This window comes from Falco rusticolus, chromosome 3 (genome assembly GCF_015220075.1).
Source record: "Falco rusticolus isolate bFalRus1 chromosome 3, bFalRus1.pri, whole genome shotgun sequence".
Lineage (NCBI taxonomy): Eukaryota > Metazoa > Chordata > Aves > Falconiformes > Falconidae > Falco > Falco rusticolus.
Window position 1 is genome coordinate 37,005,448 of NC_051189.1, and position 21,302 is coordinate 37,026,749.

Here is a 21,302-nt window from a genome sequence, read left to right on the forward strand (position 1 = left end):
TGTTATCAATGTATTCGCTTTATTGTTAACAAGTGGCAAATTAGCATTAGGTGGTGAATTACACTTATTAAAACAGAATTGACACTTTAAAAATAAACATAATATACCAGAAGATGCAAACCCAGGAATTAAAAAAAAGAAGATTACAAACACAAATATTCAATGAACTGAGGGACAAGGCAAACATAATAAATGCAACGCTGACAAAATTCATCACCTCAAACACATAAATGAACACTTCATTTAAAAACATGGAACGTCAATAAATAAACTTCTGATGATACATACTAAGTATCATATGAAGGATGAACACCAACAGTTAAAGCAATCATATAAAGTAGGTATTGTAACAGTCATAGAATACTCAGCACTTTACAGATCAGACCCAAATCCATTCATGCTTCTGCCAGAAATCCAAACAAAAATATAGAACTATGGTGAGCCACGCACTACTCTTTAGAACTTAAGTTCAATATTCAGCTATATTAAACTGAACATTTGATTTGCCGACTCAAAAGCTAATGTTCACATTGGAGAAATAAGAATCCCCTATTATATTTTGTAAAGAAGAAACACTAATTAAATCTGAATAAGCTCTTTTCTGGCAACATGAAATGGAATGGGGCTAAGTAGGATCCTTCAGAAATGTGTATTCTGGGAAGACCTAACACACACACACAAACACCAAAGTAATATGCAAGACTAATCTCTCATATTGTGAATATTGGAAAGAAAACATCATCCAAGTAACTGCTGAATTCAGCTAGAGAATCTGTTACCTAACTTTTCTTCCAACACCACAATTCGGTAACTCAAACCTTACTCAAGGAGTTGAAAAATACCCCCCACAACCCAGCAACAAAACCATCAGAAGTTGGAATGAGCTGTACTTGAAAGGCAATAAAACTATTTTCACCAGTCACCAAAGCCAATTTCACCAAAGATGAAAATTCTACTGTCATACAACCCATGTAATTATTTGTAGCTTAGTCAACCTGAAAAGAACTGAAGTTGCAAAAAGTGCTCTTACACAACACAAATTTGTTAACCAAGATAAAAAACCTACTAATAAGTTTGTTCTTTGCACATATACAAAGTCTATGGGATGAAAACAAGCACTTCTCAAGAACTTTGCAATACAGACAATACCATTTCATTTTATACTCAGACTAATTACATAGCCTACATCAGTGTGCACTGCAACATGCCTTGTTTATTTGCGTTTCAACTACTGCTGTCATACCTCCTTCCACTGATTTGATAAGGGTGCACCATGAAACTGTTCCCTTTGCACACTGTGTTTCAGACACTAACCCTCAGTTGCAACGGTGAATTAGGTGCTAGGCTCTCTCAGACGACAAAGCGCTTCCACAAAACTTGAAGACTGGGTCAGGTCTTAAAATACATTCCAGAGCTACTAGCCTGTGGAACTCGCTACCTGCAGCACGCGTGGGTGGAAGAGCTCCCGCAGCCGCTGCCCCCAGCGCTGCCAGCCGAGGCCGAGCAGCCGGAGCACCATGGAGAGCTCCCCCACAACCCTTCGGGTGCCGCTGTGCCAGCCCACTGCGGGGAGTTTGGGGGCTCTGAGTCTCTTTGGCAAATCTGAAACATTCTGCCTAAACGTTCATTTCATAGGCACAGGCTGAAATGGTGCCCACTTCCCTAGAACGGTGTGTAAGACTGAGGGTGTAACTATCCATATAGCCATACACTTCAGCTGTATATTTAGATTCCTGCTCTGAAATGACCTAGGGTGTGAGTATCATGCACAAATATAAACCTGTGTAAGAAACATAGCATAGGGCTTAACATATATATATATATATGATGTAGTTTTTACTACTGAAGCTGCTGTTTTTCATAACTCCACTGTACTTTTATCAGTACAGTTCCAATGATCCTGCACTCTTTTCTGGCACAGAGCTGCCCCTTGTACCACAGATATTCACAAAAGCAGAACACGCAGAATGCAAACACCCTTGGGCCAGACCTCAAAACCAGCCTTCCCCTTGTTTCTTTATATGGAATTTTACCTTTGACTTTTTTTATTTCTTCCTCTTCAATTGAATGGAAGAAACTTACTAAGCACACAGAAAACTGTAAAGACAGATGCTAAATGGAGTAATCGTTCTAATGATTCTAAATGGAGTATCACTCTAATTATATGCATGAACTCTAAGGAATTTAGGCTTCCAAGTTAAGTATCTGTCAACAAGGCACCCAGATAATGACAGTAGCTGAGTTTAAACTGATCAGTGACGTGCATCAGCGGTGCACAGTTCACCTAGGGGTTTTATCTTCACAATTACAGGTATTTTGATTCTTGAATCATTTTGGAACACTCCCCTTTTACTGTATGTATCCATCATTTTTTCCTGTCATGAAAATCAAGGCGTAAAGGCAGGGGGGAGGGCTAGGGCAAGAGGGTTTGGACCTAGGTCATTAATAAATTAAATTTGGGAACTTCCTGACACATGTAATGTGCCTAAAGATTCAAAATTCAGGGTCCACCTCCCTTAAAGGTTTTTCTTTAAATATAAAAAAATTGTTTCCCATATTCAGTTCTGAAGAGGCATTATGAAAACAAGTCTACTATTTCCTAACAAACATTCCATTGCAATGGAATTACAGTGATCTGTGGTGATAACTTATATAATACAGTCTACAGTCTGTAACATCAGAGACTTTAGAAACCTACGTTATTCAGTAACAAAACCAATCAATACAGTGGAAACATATCAGGCTTCTGATAGTCTGACTATACAGTAGTAAACTGCATAGTCAATTACTCATTGTCTGCTTATATGTTCTGTGGATTCAAACACACACACGTTATCCAATGTTACTACCAACAGTCATTTATGTTTCGCTAGATCTGCCTGTAAAGCCAAACTAAAAGTACAGGAAACCTTTTAAAAATTAATTCTTTTGGTTCAGGTTAATACCCTGTCTACCCCTTGCTGTAACTCATACAAGTGTCAATAAACCAAACAATGTGTCACTTCAGTAATTTACTAAAGGCTGCACTGGAAGCAGAGTTACACAACAGCTCAAAAAGCAGAAGTTATGGTAACTGTATGCAGATTGATTTGAAACTAGAAAACCTGCCACCTACAATTCAAAGAAACAGTCAATACATTTTTATAGTTACAGCAATCCTGGAAAATTTGGAAGGTATTTATTTCCTTACTAAACCTTCGTTTTGTAGAAGGCATTTTCAATAAATGGTAAAATGCTTTTTCCCAGCATTAACAAGAACTTTAAATCCATTAAGCCAAAGAAAGGAATTGATTCCTTGGTAGATGAGCTAACTGATCAAACCTATTCTGGACTCGTATCTTTAGACAGTTTGCAATAATTCAGTCTGCAGGCATACTGGCCCAAGTCCAGGGCATATTTTCTAAAGCAGTCTTACCTATGCAAAGGATGCAGGATTCCAGTTTTTCCACATACAGATATGAGTGCCAAAATATGGAACCTAGAATCTAAACTACTAAGAACACAATTTGGCTAAGATTTGTCAGTTCTAGCTATCACTACCAGTCATCCATCCTACTATGCTCAGAAGCCTGCTACGCCAATTACAACCAAAGAAACCTAAAATGAATGAAGGATAATTTCTAAAAATAATTTTGTATAAGAAGCATAAGACAATTCCATACCACTGAACTTATTCATTTTTTCAAGCATGCTTTTTCAAAATTGGCCTCATTGACAGTAATCGAAGCTTTGAGAATGCAAACAATCATAATACTATGACGGAATGCTACGTTACATTTTTCATAAGCTACAAAGACATTACATGGTTTGATACTAATGGTGTTTGTGAGCAGAAGGTAAGCATTTATGACAAAAAGAGTGCATTTATTGTGGGAAAGGCACAATTAAGTTCTTTCAGATTGTTCTTTCACGCATAACTAAGATGGTGCCTGTACTTCAAAACAAAACTTCACAAAAAATACTACATTCAGATACAAGGTAAGTGATTTGGCTTGTGAATGGTTTTAGTATCCTGTGTAATTTATAAAACAAACAACAGCTTCCAGGGCCTGAACATTGTCCCCAACATATTAATGCAATGTTTGTTACTAACTTCAAGAGGCTTCAGTTCAGAGCCCAAGAATACACAAATTCACGAAAAAAAACCATGTTAAGGTATTAACACATAAACCTATGGAGCACAGTTACTCCATTATGCACTCATACATAAGCTGTCCTATTTGCACAGGTGTAAGAATAAAAAAGTCACTACTTACACCAAGCTCTACTGCCCTAGTAACATACATTTTTATGGAACTCTTGGCTTGGTTTGTATTGGATACACCAAGAAGGGTGTTTTCAAAGAGTTTAACATTTAGGTAGCATAAGCATACTTTGTCTCTCCTTGAGGAAATGAGGGAAGAGACAAAAGGAGCAGGACCTTTGGAAACCTTGAAAGACAAAAAGCACAAAACTTTTAGATATGCTAGTCATGGTGGAGCACAGGAGGAGGAAGACAAGTCTTTGTGAACAACAGAAACTTAATAAAATGATGATACCATATTTGTCCTTATAAATACATAAAAATATTAACATGTTCTTATTAGAAAACAGAACATTGAAAGCTACAAACAAACATGTTGCTTTTCTCCTTACAGGTGAACAGAATTCTCAGGTAGTTTTTCCACTTCAATCCTTTAAAAAATGCTAGGAAATCACTGGAAAGTCCAATTCGGTTATTACTGTTAAAGAGTTTAAAGGGATCCAGATTTTTTATACTTTTAAGTAGGAATTTATAAGGAGTGCTCATGTTGTTTTCACTTAGAATAGAGCATCTAAGTTATGGTCACATATGAAGAAAATGCCTCCACAGAGAAACTTCTGAAGCCCAAGTTCTTCACGGCTAGTTCCCTATGGATAAGTATTACCCTACAGAAGTGATTTAAATAATCCTTTATCTATTAGGATTTACAAGAAAAATAACATTGAACCACTTCTGCTACCTAAGTTATTTAACACATTTTTACCGTAATTTTAAATATTTCCAACAGAGATTAAAGAGTATTTCCTTGAATAGCATACTTTTAGGTACCTGCTATTTTTATATACAGTATATATATTTGTTTATAAATAACTGTGTAACCAGAAGATTGCACTCAGAAAATTACAATATGATGTTTCAACACATTTGCAGCATGAAGTTTAGCTGGAAGGAGTGCTCTAGCTTTCCATGCAGCAGTACATAGCAGGTGCTTCTGATTTTTTGTTTTCTTTTTGCTTTTAAGAATGTGTTCAGACAACCATTCTTCGAATTCCACACTCACAGCAAAACTTTGCCCATTCCACTGGATACCTTGTTCCACATTCATGGCAGAACTTTGACAACTGTACAGGTGAATTTCCTTCGCTGCTTTTTGAACTTCCTCCATTGACTGAGGATGGGTAGTCTCCGCTGTCAGACCCAATTCTACCATCAGACCTGAAAATCCCCAGATAAAGAACATTCTCTGTAACTCAGTTCAGTGTAACCTTATGCAAAATTATTGTAATCCTTGCAGTAAATTACTACTGTTACTGTCATTTTCGTGCTTACGCTTCTTACTTATTTACAGCGGTATACCCTGTAACTCTACCCAAACTCCCCTACTTATCTCCAGATACCCACCTTCCCTGAAAGGAAACAAATACCAAAACTTTAGCAGCAGGATAGAATATTTGACTCACTAGTTAGATTACCGGGTTTGAGTGTTTGAAGATTTAAAACTTAGCTTGTCAAAACAAGACAGGTTAAAATAGCAACAAAATTTTTATCCTACTTTTCAGAAGAGCAGACAGACAATTTGCGTTTAGCATGCACACTTCATTCAATTTCAACTGAATCACACACTTCCCATTTGAAAGTCCGTTCACGTATTCTTTTAACAGCTCCTAAGAGGTTTTTGACATTTCTAACACTGTCTTCCATGCACATCTGAGACAGCTGATGACAAAGTTATTCTGTTACATGATACATATGCAAAGGGTACCTTAAACATGCCAAATATTGACCATGAGTTATCTATTAATAGTAGAGAACATATTTTCCCCCAACTCCTTTTGTAGTAAGTACTCCTCTTTAATGAAGGTTCCACTGCTGACAGTACCTTGAATAACTGTCTGAATTGCTAGCTTTTCTTTTGTTGGTTAGAGCACCCGTGCTCATGGTTCTTGCCACACTAGGAACGGTCGATGTCCGTGTTTTTGCTGTGCCTCTAAAACAGAATAAATTTATATGCACACAGAAATATATACATGAATACACATTTACAAGCAATATAAAAACCACGGGTTCATTGATCCACATATCAATCAATTAATTGTATAAAAACTGTAACTTATTTCCTACCAAAAGCAGACAGAAGAGCTTTGGCATGAATTTGCATAGTTTGGACTAAATATGACTTGAGTCTTACAATGACAAGCTAAAATGGAACAGCAAGTCCCTTCCCATTCATGTATTTCACTTGCTATTACACAAAAACATGGGTAGATCTTGCTCTACTGGTTTAGTATGTCTTAATGTCTACCTTGACAGACTGCACTTTTTTAGGACTAGCAGGGCTTTCAGTGAAATAGAGAGCAGCTGACTGCAGGTCTTAATCATTTTTAAAACTGTAGAAAGGATACCATATTCTCTATACTTTGTGACCAATATGAAGTGAGTCAAGACTTCTTTTCTTTGTAGCCACAGAATATATTTAGGATGCGTACTCCTCAGATGATGGTGTAGATCCATTTTCTTCAAAATATAAATATTATATTTATAAATAGAAGTACAAGAGGAAAGAGTCTACCCAGCTGGGCATTAGGGCCTTGACTCAAGGGTCAGTAGGTTTGAATAGCACATCCTAAACATACAAAACATCTCACTGCTTGCTTTGATGAGTACAGAAACATCAGAATCCCCTGAAAAATTTGAGGAGCACTAATAAAAAAAAGATAGGAAGGTGCATTCTTTTATCATCAGTGACCAAGGGCAGAATTGCTCAAAAGAATTACTGTTCACTAGGATTTCTTCTTTGGCAAGATGCCAGTGACTATGACATCTTGTGCATGACCCACAAAGTTTTTCTGTTCTCATTCTTGAACACTGATGTGTAAGTGGTATTTAAGTTGGGACTCACTCAGACATTAAAAAAAATAAAACAAGATTCTATTTTTTAAAATAATTAGTCGTTAAGAGCCCAACCAGCAAAAAAACCACCCCAAAACCAAATTACTGCTCCTTTCAGAATTACAAACAATTTAGTCTTGGTTTGGTTTTCAAAGTATACATAAGGAAATGCATTCAACTCCAGTAACTTCAAATGCAACCTTGACACTACCGAGGAACAATGTAGCAACTCCTGAATTGTAGACATACTGCATAAAACCTTTCTTCCTTCATGTTATAAACATAGGCTAAAAGATGGCTTTTCAGCTCCTTACATCACTTGAACACTTAAGTGTACAGGCAACCAAATGATTAATAACCAAGGTGGATATCAGAAACTAAACTTAAGATATAATTTAACTTGGTTTAATCTAACTGAAGTATTCATGTTTAACAAAAATGACTTCACTTTCAACAGGTAGAGTGGAACCATGAAAGATTCTGGCTCACTGGGAAGAACCAGAACCTTCTCTGTTAGCTTTCCTGTCTGCCCTCATAGCAAGGAGATTCTGAAGATGTTTTGGGTTTTGTTTTTTTTTTTTTTTGAAAAAAAAAACCCACCACCATCATAACAAAAACAACCAACTGTGCAGACTGAAAAATACTTCATAATTTATATCAGAATTAAAATCTACTAAAAGTTATGCCAGTCTTTCAAAAGTTAGAGAACTCCAGGATAAAATTTCTAAATGTAACCTTAATTACACCGTTACAAGTATGCACAACAGCACAGATGTTAAGTAAGGGCTGGCTGCCTGTGAAATCCCTGGCTTCAAACCAACTCATTTGTAGGTTGAGAACTTATTTCTAAGAACAGTATTATCAACATGTTTATTCATAAATTTGATCCAGTCAACTGGTTGAAGATTAGCTATTACTTTATTTGTTGGCTGTTAAATCTTGCATTATTTCCCCAAACTCATTTTACACTGAAGAGAGACCTTCGGTTTTAATTGGGTAAAATTCAGTAGAGCTCAATAGTGGAAAGAACATACTGGACTGTTACTTCACTTGTTATAGAAGCTAAAAAAGCATATAAAGGAAAATTCAGCTGTAGACACAAACAGTACGCATCATCATGGATCACGGATGATTGGACAGTGATGCAAAGAACTGAGTTGTGTCTCAATTACTGTTTAGACAACTGCAAGTAATTTCAAACAAATTTTTCATATATTGCTGACTCTGTTTTCTCTGGATTTTCAACTTGGGACCAACACACCACTTTTTCGAAACCAGCAGCATTAATTTCTTAAATTGAAGTCTCTGCAGGGTGCACTTTTAATCAATCAGTTTTGAACATAATGCTAGGAGTCCTAGGTATTTGAAAGAAATTAACATGAAAAATTGTCCGCTATTCTTTCCTGTATTTCAACTATTCAGTTCTCTAAAAATATATATAATATGCCCTAATCCCACCAGGTACTCTGAAAATTCACCTGATGCTTTAATACTAACAGTATACTAGAGAAATTTTCCAGAAATAGAAACATTATTTTTATGGTGTCTAGTACAGCATACAAGCCACTGATGGAACCAGGGGAAAAAATCAAAACGTTGAAAAGCTGCATTGAAAGCACACTGTCTACCTTGTCTACTGAGCAAGGCAGAGTCCCATAAACAGATAAAATATCATTCATTAAAGGTTTAACAGGACGTCTTAATTCTGAAATGTTTCAATATAGCTTTCTGTTTAATTTCTGCAGATTTTTTTCCCCGATCAGATTTCTAAAAACACAGAAAAAAACCCCACATCTATTTTCAGACTAGAAACTTTCAATTGAGTCTTATAATTAACCGCAATAATTCCTGCCATTTTTGATGGGTAAATCAACAGAACTAGCAGGCTGCCACCATCTACAACTTTATTCATCCCAGATCTCAACACATAATTAGCATCAGGTTTCACGTATATTTGATGACAAATCTTGAATTGCATCCTTAAATTGCAATCTGATCTCCAGGAGACAGCAGTCTTCCAACAGAGTCATGCATTCTTGATTATGTCAACTTTTGCCACCACAGCTTGGTCTTTGATCTGTTGAACCTCTGCCACTTCTATTTACTTGTTCAGGTCTGTTGTTTGTTTGATTAGATTTTTTAATTTGTTCTGGTTGTGCAAAGCTATATAAATCCCTGTTTTAAGTTGTATCACGTGAAGTATTAATGGACCCTGACAGCAGATTAGGCTGTGTAACAATGCCACCTTGAACTCTTAAGACCTGGACAGAACTTTAAAGACATTTATTATCCATTCTCAACTTCAAAATAAGTAAGATTGAAGGTGACTTCCTGTCCTAAAGCAGCTCATATTGTACATCTAGTGGCATTACCACTGTCTCCAAAATGAAAAATTGAAAGAAATTTGTAGAAGAAGCTTCTCTTTTTCTATTTATGCATTTACAGTTTGGTTGGATTTTGCCATAGAATACTGAACTATCAAGCTTGCTTCCTAGACAGGGCATTTTCAGATATTCTTGACAGCTATCACTGTCATCCACAACAGCTCACGGTTCTGTGCAAAATCATAATTACGCTCCTTATGACTAATGGCATGCATCCCAAAGTCCAGAAACCTTTGCCATAAACTGTAACCATCCACACTGCTACGCTGAATTTAACAATGGCTAGCAGCTATTCACATTCGTCAGATGCTGTTGAAACATAACACTAAATAAACTCCTGCAAAGAAGAAAGATTTAATTCACAAACCAAACTCATGGACATTTGAGTAAGAACGAGATGTTACGAAGAACAGAGTTAAGTGCCTATACTCTTGGAAGACGTTCTCTCAAACAGAAAAATCAAACCACTGCTCTGTGGATAGGGGCTACAGTAAGCACTTTCAGTAACTCACTAAGCCAAATGTTTAATATCTTACTAATGTATTATAAAATGAAAGACTGGCCTAATTTTTGATGGTTCACAGGATTTATAGCTCTAACCAAACATGCAAAAAACCAACAACAACAGAATCTGTTTGCCTAAGAAGAGCTCCCCCCTTTCATTCCTTTTGCTTCTTCAAATAGAAACCCATGTTCAAATATTCAGGCCCTGTCTCAAAGATATTTCAGCTTTGGTTACAACACCAAAACAGCATTAGGAGATTTAGACACATTTCTACTATATAAAGCATCACATTCCACGTATGTGCCACACATTCATTACCAATTTCTCATTTGCAATATGCTTTATGGTAGTTTATGAAGAATCAGTCCATTTGAATTTGGTGTCTTCCGAATTATAATCAAAAGGTTAACTACCAGATAGTATCTATTTCCTTTTTAGAAGATTGGAATACCCTTTCTTCCAAACTTAGATCTTGAACTTGCTCAATATTCAGAAGTCTTTAAAGAAGATAAGTTGGATTTAATACAAGACTTGACTTCTCACTACAAAGTCTCCCTTGCTTTTACTCTTGGGCCACCACAGCTACCTTACAGAAGAAGGAGACAGATAAATATTTGACTTTAAGACAATAAAATTACTTATTGTCATAAAATGTTATAAAACGTTTGCCTGTAAGGCAGGTATTTGTGCAGTTATCAGGCTTAAATACTGAACAACTTAAATACTTCAGCTTTACATCATTCAAATTCAGTTTTATCTGTTTTACAAAGACCGAAGTTCATTACTCTAGTTCATGACCAATCAGTAATAGAAGAAATCAAACCTGAGAAAGTGTCTTCATCTTTCCATCCTACTATGAAGCTATGTACCTAGCATGAAACAGATACTTATACTAATTATATTATATACTCTTCTCCGCAGCATTTATGTTGAAGGCACACTGGGCAGCAGATATCTGTTAAGGTCACTTTAACTGTTCCAATACTTTGGAGGAACATTTCTGCAAAACAGATAAACCACGCTGATTTGTAATACTTACTTCTTTATAGGCACCAATTCATTTGGTCTTTTGATGGTACTGTCTGTTTTTGTATCAGTGTCATAAAACCTTTGCACATCTCTTCCAGTTCGCAGTGGTGGGCCTAACTTGTCCATCTTACTACTAAAATATATAAAGGAGTACTCATAAGGAGATTGCTAGATTACTATTGAAGTTATCGCAGAAAAAAATTAAAGTACTCACAAAATACTTATATTCCCAAATAATTCCCACCAACTAAAGAGAAGAGGATTTCATAGACTGTATTTGGATTAGGTTTCCAATGCGTATTTTTTAATTTCTTTTTCAAAGAAAAAAATAAAGCCAGTTATCCTCATAATCTGCACAACGCACTCACATCTGGACATTCTTCTTTTAAGAACAGCTTTCATAATGTTAAACATCACATCTAGAAAGAAGGCTCATAATTACAAGTTATAGTAACTTTATTAAGATGTTAGAAAGTAAAGGAGATGTAAGTACAAGCCTCCTCAACTTTAGAATTAGCCAGAAAGACAATTTTTCCTTTTTCACTTTTTTTTTTGCAATGGCTGAACATTGCGCCCAGAGAGAATAACATGCCTTCCATTCTCTTTTCTTTTATTGAGATGAGTAAAGAATGGAGGAGAGCCTGAAAGAAAGAAACCTTTGTTTTAATATCAAAAACCCCACTCACAATAGATATACAAACAGGCAATGCTTTTTTTTCCCTCTTTTTCTATTATTGATAACATTTCCAAACCAAAAAGAAAACCAAACATTAAATTAAAAAATAATTAAAAATAAATAAATAGAAATTAAAATACCACCATCCCTCCCCACACATTGTCATAGGGAGAATTGTAGGTTTTGAGAAATTACAACTTATATTAGAAAATGTAGGTCTTCAAGTAAGGTCCTGGATTTTTATCATGTTAAACCATACAGTAAAACCCCTAGTGACTTAAGCCTTAGCTGGAAAATTATGACACTTAAACAGTATCCTTCTGAAATTAAAGAACTAGAAACAAGCCAAACAAGACTGATGGAAATGTCCAGGTGACTGAAGCTTAATTCTTCTGTAAGCCTCCCACCCCTAAAGGGTGGTCATAAGGAAAAAACAAATAAGCAAACCCAACAACACTCATACTGGGAGAAATAATTTCTTTAAATTACCGTGCAGTTTTCCGATTCTAGTCATACAACTTTAATAAACTACAATGCCAGGAAGATCACTAAACAGCAAATTGCTGTCAAGGAAGTGTATTACTTTCAACACAGCTTTTTATATATATATATATATAACGGCTCTTGTGTATCTCCAACACCTGTATCATACTAGTTTTCATACTCTTTCTACTATGACATCAATATTAAAAGGCACAGAACCTATAGACTCTGCAACATAATTTGTTTTTTGGGGAAGTTTCTTGTGCAAACCATGTGACTCTAGAGCATCAATGGAAATCTTCCCATAAGGAACATAAATTAAACAATACTAAATGATATTCATTTGTTATAAAGTCAGCAGGGAACACTGAGATTTTAGTCTTGACAATTTAGCCCCAAATAATGCAGGTTGTAAGGTAAGTTCCCCAAGAGTTGAAGAGTGGGAAGCCACTCTTCCTCCCAAACATTTTCTAGTTCAAACTAATTAACTCGGGAAGTACTTAATTCCTAGCAAATATACATTCTTCACATACTTCCCCAAGGACTAAGAAGCAACACTGAGGTCTTTGACACTGCAAGACACATATTCCAACCTATTCTGATTTTCTTAGCTCTTTTTTGAACCTTTAACAATTTATCAACATAATCTGAACTCCAGAAACGTACAGTGTAGAATACTGATGACATAAACCTAGAAGCAGTCATGATACTCCCAAAATGAAGAGCTAGAGTACTCTTCCACACTTAAAACCAAAAATGCCAAAGCTGACAGCCCTTTCATGTACTAATGAAAAAAAGAGCAATCGTAATAATCTTCTAAAATGCAAAGACCACCAAAACAACTTATTTATCTTGATTACATTGAACAGAGCTATGTAAGTTATAGTCTTAATGAAAGGAATAAGCTATTTTAAAAATGCAATGCTTTTAAAGGCTACACATGCTGTATGGCAAACATACAAGTGGAATTTTAAATTTACTGATATTTCTTAGGTGTGCCATCCATATTGCATTTCAGCTGTAAGACAGTACTGGATGTACTACTAAGAGACATGATTCCCAGGAGGTATGACTTTTGATCAGCTTAAGATAAAAAAATATCTTTGATCTCAAAATAAAATAAAAATGACAAAGTAATTTCTAAGGGTTCATTTGCCATATTGAAAAACATAATGTAATTTTCCAAAGTCCCAGTAAAAACCAAACAAAAGCAACTGTTCATAAATGAAAATGCATAGACAATTAACCTGTACACACAAAAGTTCCCCGGCTGGTCACAAAGAGTGGTGTCAAGTTCTGCTAGGCAAAACAGTTTGCATGTGGGGATGGAGTTTGTCTGTTTGCTTAGCCTTAGGATAGGAAGAACAACCCTAGGCAATTTTTTCTCCTGAAGATCTGATTGCTTTGGCAGCTTACCAGAACTGCCCCACCCCAGAAGAAACGTAAGACAGTGCTAAATGTACTTTTATAAAATATGTATCAAACCTAGAATCTTACCATGGCTCGTTATCAAAAATGTAAGCCTAACTACAACATATGTAGAATTGATTTTCCTTTTCCCAGTTCTTCAGCATCAAAAAGATTGAACTTATTTTCATACAATGAATTTATATTTTCCTACTGACTACAATACAGTGTCACATGCTACTCTTGCGCTTCTCACTTGTTTCTCTAGGACTCAGAAATTATGCCCTTTAGCTGCGCTTCCATTAATACTTATAACTGGTTGTGCTCTTACTCTGTCCAGATAGAAAAATAAAATTCTCGCAGCAGAGCTCAGCTGACACATCCTGATCTACGTGTACAAAGTAAGCCTCACTAATGCTAACCTAGCTTATGTTGACGATGCTGCGGTACGCTCTTTCAGTAGTCCTTTACTTGGGGAGCAGAAGAGGAGAATTCAAATTAAAAAAAGAAACAGCATAGCAAAAATGACTTAAAATAAGGGACTTAATAAAATTTGGCTGCATTTCTGCTCATACAAAATAAAAATTTATACAGCGATACTGAAGTTGACCTTTATATAAAACAAAGTTCATTAATCTTTCCTTTACAGAACTAAACACCTTAAAAGAGCCAGTTTGCTTTAGCCTTTAACACAAATGTACCGACATCTTCATGTGTCGGTCACAATAGTTTCAGGCAGCAGTTCAAGAGTGCCACCTAGAGAGCAAGAGGGAATCTGCAAGCCTGTGCATTTTAATCCATTATGACTGCCATTAGATAGTCATTTCTTGCTTTGCATATCCACCACAGGGTACAGGTACCATGGTTCTACAGAAAGAAGCAGTGTCTGATTAAATTGCCCCCTCCAACATACATATAATTCATTCTTGATACTGCACAATATAATTGAAATTCTACTGTTAAACTATACCACCTCTCTGCCAAACCTGGAATTACAACAATCTAGGCAAAAATGGAAGGTTGCACGTAATTACTAACTTCCCTTAGGGAAAAATGCAGGTGATTGTCTCTTACAGCAAAACCTGGAATATAACCTGGTCAAAAAAGTGTGTAGGCTTTTGAATATTTGCCAAAGGAAAAAATAAATAAATCACACTATCACTTAATATTCTATTTGAAAGACCACACTGCAAACAATGCATGTGCAACACTGCTCAGCAGATCAGTTCAGTAACAACTCTGAAGGAAGAACCTGACATCTTACAGCAGCTCTGCCCTGACAGGTACAACAGATTCCCAGTAAAAGAAATAAATCTCACTTCATCCTAACGAAGGTTGTTACTTTTGTAAAATTTTAAAAGCACATTAATTTTATATATATAATTCTAGCTGCAATTGCCTATAGCCTAAATATAAGATGTATTAATGTTTAAAATCTGTGTCACTACAGCTCATCTCTCACTTGCAATGTTGACTGTTAGCATCTCAGTCTCTGTTCTGATACAATTTTGTAGGTATTTCCACGTTACTTCTACATATTTCCTCCTCACACTCCAATATTAAGGCTAAGATTAAGACCAAAATTGTCACCAGCGACCAATGTGAGGCACCTAACTCTTCCATGTTATAACTGCTCCTACATCTCGTTGCTTCAATGTAACTCTTGACAGTCTTGTTCTCAGAAGTTAATACAAAGGAGCTAAAAGAAAGTCTTGCTAGGTCTCAGGTGTAACACTTAGGAAAGAGACACATTTAACAGCCATCTGTGAGAAGACTGGTTGGTATGACCAGCAGGAAGTCACTGGGACTGGTTGGCAAAGACAAGAAGAGGACACAAGTGGTTGTTTTTTTTCTCCAATGTCTCTCAGCGGAGATCATTATTTGAGAGCTACACCAACCAGAAGCCATCTGTTTGCGGTTAACAGCATGCGTGAACAGAGAGAACGTGTGCAAACATCTCTCCGTATATTAACTGCTATTTGGCTCAGTCACAATTCTTCCTCCAAGCTTCAGAAGAGAAAAATTGAAGACTACAGAATACTAACTAGTAAGTCCAGCAAGCAACTGACTGGTAAAATTAAACAGAATTTCCTTGTTAAGAAGTGAAAACCAAAACTTCTGCCCCCTCACAAACCAATACAGGCTGCAATTAGAAACTCTTATCAACAGGAAAAAGCCTTTCCCAGGCAGCTGGGATTCACCACTGGGGTCACAAACACATCTTCTAATTATCTCAGCAGACTATTTTACAGTGGTTTGCAGACCTACTTGTTTGCCACCCATCAGTAGGTGTAAATTCAACTTCGGAAAATGGAGAAATGCAATATAAAAATCAGTCAGTGAATAACAGAGGATGAGATCTTCTGACAGTCAAAGCACAGATGCCTACAAACAGTAATGAAGCTGATCTGTAAACCAAAGACTACTAGGACACTGGAGTGGGGCAGGCAGGTGGAATTTCTGACAACCTCAGAGACACTGCCTCCAGTCTGCGTCTTTCAACTTAGTCTTTCGACTTAGTATGCGTGGGTAGAGCAAGGAGGGACAGAACTGCATCCTCATACTAGCTGGTGTTCAGAGGGAGGTATGCCAGAGCTGTAATACATACTTGTAAGCCTTAAGAGTGACAAACTAAAAATCACTAGTTTTGTGTAATTAATAATGCTGGCCATCCCCATGAGTTCTTTCAGAATGTCCTTTTTCTTCCTCACAAAAACTTAAGGCATTGTTTTTCTCCACTTTATACAGCCTTCATCAATCTGATATTAATTTTTATAGGAATAAATCTTCTGTAAAAATTGCACTACTTTTCTTCAATCCCTTCCATACTTTTCTTCTTTGAGACAGCATGCACTGACTACTCCTCCAGCAAAATCTCACCAATAGCCTTGATCACACCAACACTTTGGCTGAACTCCAGTACTACATCTACCACATCTTGTTGCTGTTGTGGAGCACTGGTTTCCATTGTCTTATTTGCCCTCATTCATTTGCTGTCTCTTGAGTATTTTAAGACAGGAAAGGGAAGAGGGAAAGTAACCATCCTCTTGTGGTCCTGTCACATCAGGATCCTGTCGCAACTGGCTTGTGGTCTGTGGCAGAGGACCCTTCTTTCATATCCACGAATTGCTGAAAATTATGCCTAATTTTTCTCCTTCTTTAAGTCTCTTCACTTTCACAAAGTTAGAAAAAAATTATAGCTCCAATCACTTCTGCATATTCTGTAACTTTTTATTCTACTTTATATCACTTGACCTCCTTTGCTGTTGTTTTAACGTTAGAAAATGCACCTTTTCCAACTCAAATGTTCCTTAAACATTAATTGTGTTTATAAATAAATGATAAATTCAAAACACTAATTCTGAAGCTCACGGGGGGAAAGCAAACGCAAGTGAAACAGACCACAGAGACTTCTAGAACTAGCACAACATAAATATGAAATAAAGCATAAATGACAACATTAAATGGAAACTTACCCTGCTTGTGGGCTCACGGTTCCTAATGAGTTTTTATGAGCTGGTGATAATGTCTGAATTCTGCTCCCACTGGATCCAGGTGAAGATAGTGCTTTACTTGAAGAGGCACCTTGCAGTTGAAAGCAAGCATGGAAATATAAGAAAAATGTAAGATTCTACTGGTGGAATGATACAATTCATAATATATTTAAAGAGTAAAATTCAAAACAAATGTTTTAGAAATATTAAGATATGAAGTGTCAAGATACTAGGAAAAATTAAGTATGTTTTCAGAAATTTACAGAAAGTATGCAATTGAGACTTAACATTCTATCCTAAGAAAAAACACTCGCTATCAATTACTTTCTTCAAAAAGGAAAAGGAAAGAAGTCTCGAATGTTGAAGTACATACATACAGAACATGTTTGATATCTGATGATATCTGAAATCAGAGTAAGACCAGTGTTTGCATAATTATAACATACATGGCTTGACTATGTATTTTCACCAATTCATGATCATATTCAACATACAAATTAGGTACAGAATTAAGCAACAGAAAAACCTCAGGTGAGAGATCAGTAATCAATACAATTATGCATTACTACACAATGATTCTGCAGGTTCAATTCAGAAAAGCAAAGCAATTTGACCTGATATATAAAACAGAAGATAATCCTATGTGCTCAAGAGTTGTTGAATAGATGCCAATCAAAGTATGTAACCATCACATATGAAAGTCAAAAAACATCAGGCCACAAAAACATTGAGTAAAAAATTGTATTATGAAAAATGGACACCACCTTATCCATTCATATAACACTGAACTCCTCCTATGAATTTTTTTACTTTGTCAGTTTAGAACACTGGGCAATGCAGTAGAAATCCTTCCAGCTATTAAAATCACACTACTTTTACTGCATAGATTGAGTTTAGAAAGAAAGTGGAAAATTCCTAACATTCATTTCATACCTACAACAGTTTTGCTAACGCTGCTTGGCTGTGGCAAGCGTGATGATGCTGCTGCTGGTGCTGATCCTCCAGAAGGCATCTTCTTAACTGCAGCAGGTTTGTACTGTAACAAAATACAACCTAGAAATTTAAGCAATTAAATCAAACTATCTATATAACATGATAGGTAGTTGTCTCAGGAACTGTGGGAAAACAGACAATCATTACCTATGAGGTAAACTGTTTCTGGTATGGGAACATGCAAATGGTTTCCAGTAGTCTGCTTTCTTATACATACAGATGATACTAGTAGAAAAGATTCTCTAACTTGGTGGCTTGGGGTGGTTTGGTTTTTTTTTTTTTTCATTTAATTGCATGTCTTTGTATTTTCCACTTTTCGACAGCTTTTCTCTTTTTTTTCCATAGCTGTTTCATGAGATTAACATTATCACCTCATTACCAGTTAATTTTGAAAAAAGTATTCAAGCGCAGGATCATTTTGGTCTTTCAAATCTTACTTTAACCTGTGTACTCTGGACCACTCCCAGCACTGATTCAGAATACAGTGCAAGAATGACTAGATAACTGCTTGTGTCTGTTTAACTCTTCACAGCTTCCAGGAAAAAAAAGCCTTACCACCAAATGAAAACACACATACACTTCAATCCTTGTTTCCATCATAAGTTAACTACTGCGACTCTCACCATAATATACCTGAATTCCTCTAAGCCTCTAATTAATCAAAATATTGCTGACAGTTCTCCTGTTTTCATGTACCTTTGTTTGGCCACTTAAGGAACAATCTTGGACTCTGAAGACTTGCACAACAGAAAATTCTTCACAAATACTGCATCTCTACTTCCTGCTGCTACCCTTACCTGTCACTGTCACAAATATCTGAATTACATTTATGACTGATTTTGGCTTTGCAACTGCTGCCATCCGATTTATGGATCTCTGCAACTCTTGTAAGAAAGAAAAAAAGTCTTCCATGCTTAAAAGCCTAATTTCAGTCTAGTGCAAACAATAAAATTACAGAATAAAATAGTTAATTCCATTTAAGAGCCACACACTATTTAATAAGCTTGATTTGATGTTAAATGCAAGCTACAAGTTAAGAAAAATGTTGTAGTTCACCTGTGTTCGAGCAGGAAGTTTCCCTTTGGTATCAGCTGCCAATTTCCCCTTATTAGTAATACGTGCTGCTTGTTCCTTACAGAAATTGATGTGTCTGTCAGCTGCATTTTCATTAAATCTCCTCTGACAATATGGACACTGAATGTAATCTTAAAAACATAAAAAACTAACATTAATAATGTGTTTTAAAAAAAGTAAAGTGTTTTAAAGTCTTTCAGAGACCAGCCCCAGCCCCACCCCCAGAGAAAATTAAAGCCTCTTGAAAATGGCATATAGATTGCTGGGGAAAACAATACTGTCCACATGTAACACAAAAAATGTTTTTTGATTAACTTATAAGAATGAGAAGAGTGGTTAAAGATTAGAAATAACCTAAGCAAAATCAGAAACATTTAGAGATGCTATTCAACAAAGGTGGTGGCCAAAGACATATATGGACATGGCAGGGATATCTGCTGTAAGGAACTACAGAAAAGAAGAGGCTAAAATAATAACAATAATAATAATCAGTTCAGTTTGTTCCAGACATGAAAATGCATTAAAACCTTTCCCATACAAATAGCAAAAGATAACAAGATCTGTTTCCTCCAGCCCTTCTGAAAGGACTGAGAAATGCTAACTGCAATACTAGAAATAATAATTTAAAAAAATAATTGGAAATTTAACCAAGAATCAGAGGAAATCCAGCCAAAATTAAGAGATATCTATAGAGCCAAACCAGGGTAATTGGCAGCTGGTTTATTTTTCAAAATTAATTTACTCACATTACAAATAGTACTACTTGCAGGAAACATTACTAACATTGAGAAAAAAAACAGAAAAGGCCATATTAATGTTTAAAATATTATAAGATCCCTCATCTTTATGCTGGAAATATACCCTTTAAGATACGCTGACCTTGGAAAGTAAAATGTTTGGACTGCACTTTCAGACAGACATTTTAGTGTCTAGAGATATGGATGTTAAATCCCCCAGAACACAGTACTGAAAACCATGTAAACATGAACTTCAGAAAAGCTGGACACTGACAAAGCAGGTTAGTTTGCTCCTTGGTGATTTCAGAAGGGTATCAAAGAAAATGATGAGAGATTCAACACTGACTGCCTCCAAGATTAGATATTATACAGTCCAAAATATGATTTGTATTACGTGTTACTCCTCCAAATGCAGCAGATCTGGCTGAAGTAGTTATCCCTCTAAATTAACAATTTTAAGTCAATCAGATGATGCAGTGGCCACCAAACAATCAACTGTGACCCAAGAAGCATGAGCAAAGAACACAGAAATCCTTCAGAGAAGTCACAGTATGGGAATCTCATGTGATTAACAAAAATTATATTTTTATTTATTTGTTTTACATAAACTCTGCTACTGTCGGAATACTCAAAAAAAAGAGAAGCAGACGAACTATAATATCTTAGGCCAAACCAAGACAGACCCAAAGTTAAAAACATAAAAGCAAAAAAGCAAAGCTATGGAAGTCCCTAGATAGTAAGAAAAGATACTTCTAACTGGCATACAAATCAGTTCCTACAGAAGACTTTCAAAGCAGAGGATTAACGCATACTCTTTTAAGAATCAGGGACTGTATTTTCATGCTTCTAAAACATTTAGCACTAGTCAGACACCTGGCTATCTGGAAGTACTGTTCATACCATCCAGAAGAACTGTTAGTATTCATTGTAAACTTTATAAAATACAAATTAAACAAAATAAGGCGGCAGTACACATACACACTCAATTTCAATGCAAATAGGGTGACTCAAGGTCCTTCTTACTATCATGAGACTATTCCATACTCCTTCTAAAGAAGTGCTGGAAGAGGAGATCAAAGAACTAGCAATACTACTTGCTTGAAAACTCAAAGCACAAAATTAAATAGGAAACATTAACACAGAACTCCTTCCTTTTAAAAGGAAGAAGACTAGCAGCTAGTTAGGAATGGGTATGCCACAGAGAGCTGAGGAGAGGATGAACACTCTCTATGATATGCATATTTCTCCCTCTTTCCTATAAGTGGAAAAGGAACAACAGGAGCTGTCCCTGCTCTATTTTTCTTCTGTTTGTGAGAAGAGAATCTGTGCAGCTTCACCTCATTCCTAGCTCCGTCCTCCTAAGTCTTACCCCGTGCAGCAGGATGAAG

General features: G+C 36.1%; 1 protein-coding gene across 2 annotated transcripts in view; it reads right to left on the minus strand.

Annotated features, from left to right (window-relative positions):
- ZC2HC1A (zinc finger C2HC-type containing 1A) overlaps window positions 1-21,302 on the minus strand; it is a 35,645-nt gene continuing 14,343 nt past the window's right edge. The window contains exons 5-10 of one of the 2 annotated variants that reach the window (XM_037379960.1): window positions 19,160-19,308; window positions 18,044-18,146; window positions 17,093-17,201; window positions 11,061-11,183; window positions 6,123-6,230; window positions 1-5,458 (exon numbers count right to left, since the gene is read on the minus strand). In XM_037379960.1, coding sequence (XP_037235857.1) covers window positions 5,272-5,458; window positions 6,123-6,230; window positions 11,061-11,183; window positions 17,093-17,201; window positions 18,044-18,146; window positions 19,160-19,308 — 779 coding nt within the window. In that variant the 3' untranslated portion in view covers window positions 1-5,271. The remainder of the gene's footprint in view (window positions 5,459-6,122; window positions 6,231-11,060; window positions 11,184-17,092; window positions 17,202-18,043; window positions 18,147-19,159; window positions 19,309-21,302) is intronic. The other variant, XM_037379961.1, reaches the window with a different exon arrangement.